Source organism: Fukomys damarensis, unplaced genomic scaffold (genome assembly GCF_012274545.1).
Source record: "Fukomys damarensis isolate Sample0158 unplaced genomic scaffold, DMR_v1.0_HiC HiC_scaffold_39, whole genome shotgun sequence".
Taxonomy (NCBI): domain Eukaryota; kingdom Metazoa; phylum Chordata; class Mammalia; order Rodentia; family Bathyergidae; genus Fukomys; species Fukomys damarensis.
Genome location: NW_022900951.1, coordinates 105,727,248 through 105,737,780, shown reverse-complemented (window position 1 = coordinate 105,737,780; position 10,533 = coordinate 105,727,248). Strand labels below are relative to the sequence as shown.

Here is a 10,533-nt window from a genome sequence, read left to right as displayed (position 1 = left end):
TAACTGCAGTATAAAAATAATTCAAAAAAGTGTCTTTTTAGGATGAGAAATAAATCTTTTGTTCTGAAAGTCTCACTTGTTTCCATTCCATAAGGTGTTTCTGAGAATAAACATTTAGATACCTTGACCACTTTGGTTTGTGGTTGACAATATTAGCCTATTCTAGATTTTTAAATCTCTTATTTCATGATTACACATTTTCTTATGCTTTAAATTAAAAATGGGCAAAAAAGCTCCGTAATTTACCTTTGGTTTTTATTCTAATTAATGTAATTTCTCTGGCTTTTCAGATTTTTTTTGTTTGGACCTCAGGTGCACAGAACTGGATTAATCATAAGCCCTGCTACATAATATGATCTCATCATTGGTCCATGCATGGCCCACACTGATTTATTTATTAGGTTTTTAATTACTTTTCACTTCCTTCAAATGAGAGCGTTGACCAATTTAAAAACCTTGCTTTGCAATTTGATGATATGTATTTCCTTTGAAATTCTAGAAAAACATTTCTCCGTTTCAACTCAAACTTGCTACTAAAGCTTCTAAATCTGAAAAGGAAATGGACCCAGAATATGAAGAGAAAATGGTAAATATATACTCTTGAGTAGGATAGCAAATGCTATAGTTAATTTTTATAAAAGCGATGTGAAAGATAAAAAACGTGTATTTATCATGCCGAGAGAATCATATATTTTAGATTGAAAAGTAATTATTAACCTATCACAATAAATTATGTTGAATAAATTAATTTCATTTTAAGTGCAGGAAATAGAGGATAGAAGAACCTACCTGGAATAATTGTGACTAGAGCCACATCTCACTTTTGCTCAGTGCCTTTACTCCATAATAAGGTATTTTATGATAGAAATACTTCATTTACTGAGTGATAAAAATATCAGTGGCAATATCAGTGTGGCTTTGTGACCTGAGAGAAATCTAGTCACAATGCCAAGTTGATATTTCTTTCTCCTTCCTTTGAATATATGAATGAACACTACACATTAATGAAACATAATATGATAATATACTTTTTTGAGGGAAGGACATTTGTCCAATGCCTGAAAAGATTACATCTTTAAGCAGTATAAATATGCAGTATACATATTGCTTCACTAGTCACTCAGTTGTTTAATTTTTATCAGTAAGAAGTTAACAGGTTGTTCAATTTGATTTTTTCCTTAGGGGATTGTTTTTGCAATAATGTTATAAAAGTAAGTAGAGATGCATGTTTTTGGGCTGTTGATAGCTTTTGTAAGACTCATGTCTTAATGCTTAAGACCACATCTGATGAGACAGTTAATGTTTTAACAACTCCAAAAACAACATTCCAGCGAGGATAACAAAGTGGAAAGCTGTTGGCCTCCTTCCAGCTAGTGGTCTGAATATGTTTGCCTAACTCTTATATTTATGTTAATGAAGTCTTCTGTAAATTTCTGGAGTTATTATGTATCTTTCATTAGCTCAAGTATTCTTTACCCCGTGATCAGAAAGTGACTTTGAATAAAAAATTATCTTCATTTTTTTCTTTTATCAGGAATGATGTATCTTCGATTTTTTTAGTGAATCAATGTTTATTGTATTTATATGGCACAATTACGTTACTTTTTGTAGTTTATTGAGAATTAGACTATGCATACTCTTAATATTTAATATATAAGTGCTTAACATATAAGTATGTGTATATAAATTTTTCACTAAGTCCTGTTTCCTTTAGGGAGAAACTTAATACTGCTAGCAGAAAATATAATTTTCCAGATCAGTGTACACTTGATCTTAGCCATAAGGCTGAGAAGCCATTTTTTTATCAGATCATTGTAATAGAAAAGAGGAATTTTTTCATGTTATTGTACCTTGACGATGAAAATATTTCAAGAGATGACGTTGTGTTCTTGAATTTCAGATATGTGTAGATGTACTCTTAAGAATTTATTTTATGGTGTATGTATATTATAATTAATAATTTTGTGTGTTTGAGATATATATTTGATGCTGAATTTTCTTACTATTCAAGAAAAGAAACTCATGTTTTGGAAAGAGGATTTGTTTTCCAATTTTGATTCTTTATGAAAGCCTCTTCTTTTTTGGGAGAGGGTGTTGGAGATTGAACTCAGGGCCTCTGCTTGTGTTCTACTACTGAGCTACACTCTCAGTTCCAAGAAAGGTATTTTTTAGAGCATTTATTAAGACTGTTAGATCATTTTGAATTCAAACCCTGCTACTTAGCTGTGGACACTTGGGCAAGTTCCTTATCATCTCTGTGCCTCATTTCTATTATCTGTAAAATGGGGACAGCACTAGTAAATAACTCTTAAGTTTCTTAATTGAGTTAATTAGGTTGATATATTTAAGGTGCTTAGAACATTGTACAAAGTAAGTACAATACAATTTTTTGTTAAATAATTTTGAATGAATAAAATTTTTCCTTTGTTTTGTTTTGTAAATTAGAAAGCAGATCGAGCTAAGAGATTTGAATTTTTACTGAAGCAGACAGAACTTTTCGCACATTTCATTCAACCTTCAGCACAGAAATCTCCAACATTTCCTTTGAACATGAAATTGGGACGTCCTCGAATAAAGAAAGATGAAAAGCAGAGCTTAATTTCTGCTGGAGAGTATGTTGGCAACCCTTTCTCTACTTTCTTCCCTTTTTGCTGCCTTCCCTCTATTCCTCCTTCTTCTACCTTCCTGATGTTTAGTTTAACTTTATATAACAATAAAGTTATTGCCAATTTAAATGTGTTTTAAAGGTAACAGTGTTTTTCCTTCTTACTGTAAGTTAGCAGTAAAAATGTAGGCTGATTGTGCCAAATCCCAAGCCCTATCCTAGATAACTCGTCCTTTCTCTGTGACAGACAGCAGAAATGAGCGGTGACTATATTGACAGCTTAGCATTTGGGTTTAATATGAAGGTGTTTCTTTTATCAATTCAGCTATCGCCATCGGCGCACAGAACAAGAAGAAGATGAAGAGCTACTGTCAGAGAGTCGGAAAACTTCCAGTGTGTGTGTTAGATTTGAGGTGTCACCTTCATGTAAGTGCCCCATCACATTGATGATTTATTTTTTATTTGGTTGTAGAGGAATTTTGCCTGAGTGTATTAACGAAAGCATGGGACATTCTTGATTTTTTTCTTCAGATGTAAAAGGAGGAGCCCTGAGAGATTATCAGATTCGAGGACTGAATTGGTTGATCTCCTTGTATGAAAATGGAGTCAATGGTATTTTGGCTGATGAAATGGTAAGGATCTGGTTACTCAAATAGAGTGCAGTTATTGGTACTCTTTAACATAAATTTGGAACACCTCACCTGACTTATTCCCAACTCCCATGCCTGAAAATGTTATTCTGTAACATCTGTAATTGTTTTAGTGAACTCTAGGACATAGATTTTCACAGGCAAAAAAATTTTACTGTTTTTTAAAAAATGGTCCAAAAAACTACCTTGTGCTTTTGTTTTTGGTTGCACTTTGGCTTCTAGGAGGCACAGCCACACTGAAAGCCCACATGGCGCCTTGTTTTCCTTGGTGCCTCTTTATTTCTATTTTACTATTAATTTATGTTCATTGTTTTCATTGTGGGCTATGTGAAACATATTTCTATTATAGGCTATCTGACATCTTTTGGGGGATGAGTTGGTGCATATAAACCAAACAATAAATGAATAAATGAAAGAATGCATACATGGCAGAATGAATGTAAATATCTAGATTTGTGAGTAATCAAAAAATAAGTAGATGATTCAAGACCAAGAGCAATGTTGAGTCATGATAGAACACAGTTCTAAGTGATGTTTTTACAAATAAGCTAATGAATCAGGAACATGTAAGTAAAATAACCAAGGAGGAAAAATAAGACGATGTAAGACACTAATTCAGCAGATGAGAAGACACTGAATTGTATTTTAAGGTTGAATTAATAAAATAGGATTTAAGAGAGGGTGGAGAAAGTTCTAGATCTTTTTAACCTAACAATATCATATTTATGGGACTCCAGAGCCATATTTGTAAACACTGTTGTCCAGAAGAGCCGTGTGGCAGTGTGTGCCTTATGGTGTCTAGCAGTCAGTCCCATAGGTACTCATTCTTGATTGAGCAGCTGTTAGGTGTGTGGCAGAGGGGTCCTTTAAATCAAGGGTCATTAGCTCCCTGTATTTACAGAGTCTGGTTTAGAGACCATAGTCAGCTCAGAGGGAGAGGAGTTTGGTTAATTTTTCAACAAAAGGATTATTTGCTCCAAGCACCACCTCTTGGTTACAACCTGTCTAAAATGAAGCACCTAAAAATCTTTACACTTTAAGAAGTCTAGAAAATAAGAAATTTAAAATTAAACTATAATTCTGCCACCTGGAAATAACAGTTGAAATTTTGGCATATTATTTTTCAGTCTTCTGGAAATATTTATTTTGCATAGTTGAGATCCTATTGTGTATATAATTTAGTATTCTCATTTCTTCATGTTTATCTATATTTCCATGTATCTTATAAAATAATTTTTATTTCATAATCCTAGAGAGACACCATAATTTTATTATACTCTTATTGCTGCTCATTGGGATTACTTGATTTATAGTACTACGATGAGAATCTTGTAATTTAGTTTTCTTATTCCTCTTAAATTATTTCCATAGAATTCTGGAAGTAGAATTACTTTCTTATAGAGTATAAGCACTTTAAAGTTTTGATTCATAGCACCCATAAAAATCCATCTCTTGAAGTGACATATTAGCTAGATAATCCCTATAAAATAGCTTAGGTTTATAAGAGGAAATACATTGTTTAGTGAAAAAGCCCAAAGCTATTTTATTATTTATTTTCTAATTTATTTTTGTGGTGCTGGGGATTCCATCTCTGGCCTAGGCAAATGCTCTACTATTGAATTGTATCTCCAACCCCAAAAGGTGTTTTAAAAGGCCAAACTAAAGGCTCAGTTCCTTTCCCATTTCACCAGTGTTCGGTGTATTATTTTTTAAAAGTCCACTGGACTATGTGACCTTTAATATATATCCTTTCTGGCTGCAAAGCTCTGTTCTTTTGTGGCTTGTGAGGTCTCTAAGAGTGTGAGGTGCAAGTACAGAGTCCTAAGCCCTTTGAGATGCACAGTCTGAATAGTTGCTGCCTGAGTTACAATGTTGGGGACAATAGGAAAGACTTGTGTCTAAAAGGCTGGCAAAGGAGATCTGTCTTTATGAAACACACACACACACACACACACACACACACACACACCCTTGTTTTGTAACTACTAGAAAAATTGGTATATTGGTTTGCTTGCTTTTGTAGGAGCAAAAATATACTAAATAGAAATTTGCTTTGTTACTCAACTTTCTGAGTGTACTTCCTTGGTTTCTTTTTATCCTCACAGTAAATACTAAACTTAATTGTTTTTGGCTTTAAAAAATATCTTTTTACTTTTCATTGGTGCAAACATAATTCCTAATGTGAGATACTTTACAAATATCATTTAATGTTGTTTTTAATATATTGTTTCATTAAAGAAAGTGTATTTATGGATTTTTTTTCCTTGTGATGATAATGCAGGGTCTTGGAAAGACTTTGCAAACAATTGCTTTGCTTGGTTACCTGAAGCACTACCGAAACATTCCTGGACCTCACATGGTTTTAGTTCCAAAGTCTACTTTACACAACTGGATGAATGAATTTAAACGATGGGTACCATCTCTTCGTGTTATTTGTTTTGTTGGCGACAAAGATGCGCGAGTAAGTAAGAAAGAAGTCTAAAAAGGCAGTAAAGAGAGAATGAAAAGATAAAAATAAAGTGTTTGTAGATGGGGAGGGGAGGAGGTGGTGAAGGAAGGGCAGGGACAAGGGGAAAAAATGAGAATCAAGACCTGTCATGTAGAGGTACAAGATCCCAACAATGAATGTAACTGTACTGTATCCCTAAAATGTATCAATAAACTCAATTAAAGCTGGAAAAAAAAAGAATAACATCACTTCTGGAGTTAAATTACATTTTATTGCTGTTAAAGACATTTCAGTCGACTTCTACTGATAATGCTTAAATTGTGCTTACTCTAAGCTAGGCTTTGCATATATTAACTCACTTAATTATGACAAAATCCTGTGATGTGGATACATTACTTATTAGTGACAGATTATTATACTTCATCTACACTTGCTTTTTAATTAGCTTACTAATTTAACCATTTTTTTTTTTTGGTACCTGGGATCAAACTTGGGTCTTTGCACTTGCAAAGCTGGTGGCGAAACCACTGAGCTAAATCCCTGGCCCAATTAAGCATTTTTTTGAGAGGCATCAGTAGATTTTATTGGACAGACTTAAAATACACACTCAAAGAAAATCAAGTATGAGTCCTCAAGAGAAAAATGTACTCTGATCTGGAGTTGGGGATATATGTGTTTTTGGAGGTATCCTTTAGGTTGGGTGATCTAATTGCCTAAAAACTTTCTTTGAATCCTTTAAATCTGTTTCTTCATCTTTTGTTTTGTTTTTGGTGGTACTGGAAGTTGAACTCAGGGCCTTCACACTGAGCTACGTCACCAGACCTTTTTTATTTTTAATTTTTTTTTTACTAGGGATTGACCTTGGGTCCATTTGCTTTCGAGGCAGGCGGTGAAACCACTGAGCTATATCCTTGTCCCTTTATTTTTATTTTTTTATTTTTTTTTGAATTTGTAATCCTTCTGCCTCAGTCTCCCAGAGTAATGGGATTGCACACATGTGCCACCATGCCCAGTGTGTTTCTTCATCGTAAGGACAGGTTGCTGCCCTTTATCTTTTTTTTCTATTTTATTTTTTGGTACTGGAGACTGAACTCGGATCCTTGTGCTTGCAAGGCAGGCGGCAGAACCACTGAGCTAAATCCCCGGTCCTTGCTGCCCTTTATCTTATCAACTAGCTCATTAAAGGACTTTTAGTATGTTTAAGGGATTTGTATGTGATGAGCCTGGAAGAAAAGCAAGCCTACGGAATATAGATGTGGATAACCTTAGGTAACTTTGGGGCTTAAAGTTGTAGTTTACTCTTTTTCCTTTCAAATGACAATTCTCATCATGGAGAGTTGGTACATGTACATGATGCATTTTAATCCTTTTTCCCTTTCCCCTTCCTATTTGCAATTTTTAATTATACTTTAAGTGACTTTTCATTTAAAAATATTATTTATTAACTTATTAGTGACTCTAACGTGTGCTATTTTGAAGCCAGAAATGTGTAAATTTGAATGACTTAATTTTTTTCTATTTAAATTTTTGACTTTTGACTTGGTATGCACACATACACAAATGGAACCCATTCTCTATGTAGAGAGCCTTGTGTGTTGTGTGTATGAAAGACATGTACATGTCTGTATATATTCTCAGATAATATTAGAATCTTGGATTTTGTGGGGGAGGTGTTTAGTCACTGTCATCTAGTGAGCTAAGATTATTTTAGGATTACAGAATTAATCTAAAAATCATAAATCATGCAAAAATACAGAAATGAACAATCAAATTAGCATATTATTAAACTTTTTATTTTGCCTCCAGAGAGCATAGACAGCAAGTGAAGATTATTCTATTTTACATATTTAGATGGGCTACCAAAAGATAGTTTAAAAAGAATGGTAGTGTAATAAATTATATAATTTTATTCTCATCATGTTGCTCGGAGAAAAATTACTTAAATACATTTAAATTTAACTTATAAATAATTTAAACATTAAAATACTGAGTTTATAAATTTAGAATTACAAGCTTGATTTTTCCCTATGCCTAATGTTTCTTCATAACAGTCATTTAGAACTCTTTCTGGTCACTGCTATTATTTAATGTAATATCATTACTTATGAAACATTGCATTTCTAAAATACTGATCTTTTATGAAAAATATTTCTTGAAGATCATAATCAAAAGAGAACTATCTAGGCTTATGCTTTTAGAATGCTTCAGTTAAAATGTAAATCAACAGCTTTAAAGTATGTTATGTGGAGTCCAAGGGTTTCATGAAGTATTTCTAGGAACTTTAAAGGAAGAGTATTTAAATTGTTACTACTCTGTCTCTGTCCCATAGAAGGTTGAGATTCTGGTAGATTGAAAAATTCCTTAACCTTGAAAACCTGTCTATGAAGCCAGTGTTTTCTAAATTGTGAGCTGTTACTCACTAATATGCTGTGAATTCAGCTTATTTGGCGGTGACAATTTTTTTTTAAACATTGAGAGAGAATAGAATGGCAAATAGTTTCATACTATATAGTAAGTATAAGTATTGTTTTGAGAAACTGAGTTTTGAGAAAACTTAGGTACACATTCTCAAAATCAGTAATTATTGATCACATAAATAATGAATATACCATATTTGAGGTTTAGAAATCGATGTTTATGAAAGGTTTAGAGCATTATTTGTACATAGGTTTGAACTTTGTTACCACACAGGGTAGCTGTATCGAATTTTTCCATTTTTCTGGCCTTCTATAAACATCTGATGATGTCAAATAATATTTTATTAATAAAAATTTGATATAGACTATAATGGATATTTAATTGAGTTGGGAAGTTATTAGAGATACTCTTGATCCTTTATGATACTGAAGTAGTACTGAAATGTATAGAAGTATGATTCTCAATCATAATTTTGTTATTCCTTCCTTTAATAACTGCTGAAGAAGTGTCCAAAGATAATGGACCTGGAAGCAGATTGAGTTTAGTTTTGGCTTCACTGTTGATTGTGTGATGTTGAATGAGTCTCAGAGGGCTTGAATCTTATCACCTATAAAATGATAGCTTTTGGATTATGTGACCTTTAATATTTTATAGAGACATTTAACTCTAAATCTATTCAGTAATTACAAAAATTTCAAAGTAGAGCTAATTTAAATTAAATTTTACACCTTTTCCATAAAATTTATAGGAGGAACCATCAGACTGAGTATTTCACAAGATCAAACAAGGATAAGGTGTTAGCAGGACTAAATGGAGTCTTGAACCCTGGTTCTTTTTGTCTCCCAACTTCATACTACTTAAAGTTTTCAGAATGTGATAATTTCCCAGGGTACAACTGAGATTGCTACAAAGGCTTTTTTTTTCATGTCCTTTATTTCAGTTCAGGCAATCTCCTATACACTGGACACAGTAAATATTTGTTGAATGAGTCCACAGTGTATTTGGTATATAGCTGTGAATTACAAAATGAAGACTTGGCAGTGAACAGTCAATTTTGTTTATGCACTGTAACTTCTGATTTATAGTACTAATCAGTCCTTTTTCAAATAGATTTTGCTTTCCCTGTTAAATTTTGTGGTTTTACTTTGACCCATACCATCTGGATTTCAGTTCTTGAAAGTTAAAAATTCCCTCAGCCAACTTGACTACCATGTTGGCCACTGTCTGTGAAGATTTAAAAATAGCTTTAAATAGTCTCACAGTTTTAAATAGCCTTTTGTACTAGATACAGCAAATCCTCATTATAAAATCACATTTGTAGCCTTACAGTAACATGAGAAACTTCTCAAAAACATTAATGAACTTGTATGATCCCTAAACAAAATATATAACTTATCTCTTCTAGGAAATGAATGAATATATGAAAGTTCTTGAATAGGTGACAATAATTTAGGCATATAAAACTTTCAGTCCGCAGACTGCTTGCCCTCTTTATAAAAATATAATAACAATAAAATTGAATTTTTATTACTTATATACGTTAACCATTTATATTTTATATACAGCCCAACACAATTTCTCTGTGTTTGTTACATTTCTCTTCTTGCTGAGACAAAACACCTGACATCCAAAGTTAAAGGGGGAAAGGTTTATTTGGCTTACAGGTAGTAGTGTTTTCAGTTCATAATTGGCTGGGTCCAAGGCAGGGTGGAGTGGTGGACAGGCCTTGCAGAGAAGAGACAGTTCATGGTGTCCAGAAGGTAACAAAAGCAACAAGGGAAGAGGGAGGGGTCCCCAACATCTTTCTACCCCTTTTATCTTACGCAGATTACTTAGGGTGGGTAGCATTCTCCCTCACTCTTTGTGCCTTTGAGCCTAGCATTGCACCGTGAATCAATTCTACAAGAAGCCCCACCTATGACTGCATGAGGCTTTGGGGAACATCAAGACACAAGCCATACATCCTCTTCACTCAGTGTGGCCCAGGCAAGCCAAAAGGTTGGACATGCCTGGTTGGAATTATTAATGTATATTGAGTTCTTTCTATTTGTTGAAACTGTATTATGTTAGTAATGGTTGGATTTTGATAAGCATATGGTATTCAGGAAGACTTACTTTGTGTCCTTATGTTATGAAGTCAGAGCCTAGTAATTTAGTAATCTTCTGGTTGTAGGAACTTTTCTAGTTAATTGAATGTACTGTACTTAGATAAGGAGAGCCTTTTTTCTGTTTTGTTGGGGAATATATTAGTGTCACATGCAGATAATTGATGACAAAAGTATCTTTGGGCCTTAATTTCCACATGTCTAAAATAGATGAGATTGTGCTGGCGATTTAGCTCAGCAGTTTGGTGGCCTGCCTAGCAAGCGCAAAGACCCGAGTTCAATCCCTGGTACCAAAAAAAAAAAAAA

General features: G+C 33.4%; 1 protein-coding gene across 7 annotated transcripts in view; it reads left to right on the top strand.

The window, feature by feature from the left end:
• Nucleotides 1-503: 503 nt before the first annotated feature.
• The window catches only part of Smarca1 (SWI/SNF related, matrix associated, actin dependent regulator of chromatin, subfamily a, member 1), a 72,537-nt gene continuing 62,507 nt past the window's right edge, over nucleotides 504-10,533 (top strand). For all 7 annotated transcript variants that reach the window (XM_010608023.2, XM_033760320.1, XM_033760319.1 and 4 more), the window contains exons 1-5: nucleotides 504-586; nucleotides 2,446-2,612; nucleotides 2,931-3,031; nucleotides 3,137-3,237; nucleotides 5,537-5,716. In XM_010608023.2, coding sequence (XP_010606325.1) covers nucleotides 560-586; nucleotides 2,446-2,612; nucleotides 2,931-3,031; nucleotides 3,137-3,237; nucleotides 5,537-5,716 — 576 coding nt within the window. In that variant the 5' untranslated portion in view covers nucleotides 504-559. The remainder of the gene's footprint in view (nucleotides 587-2,445; nucleotides 2,613-2,930; nucleotides 3,032-3,136; nucleotides 3,238-5,536; nucleotides 5,717-10,533) is intronic.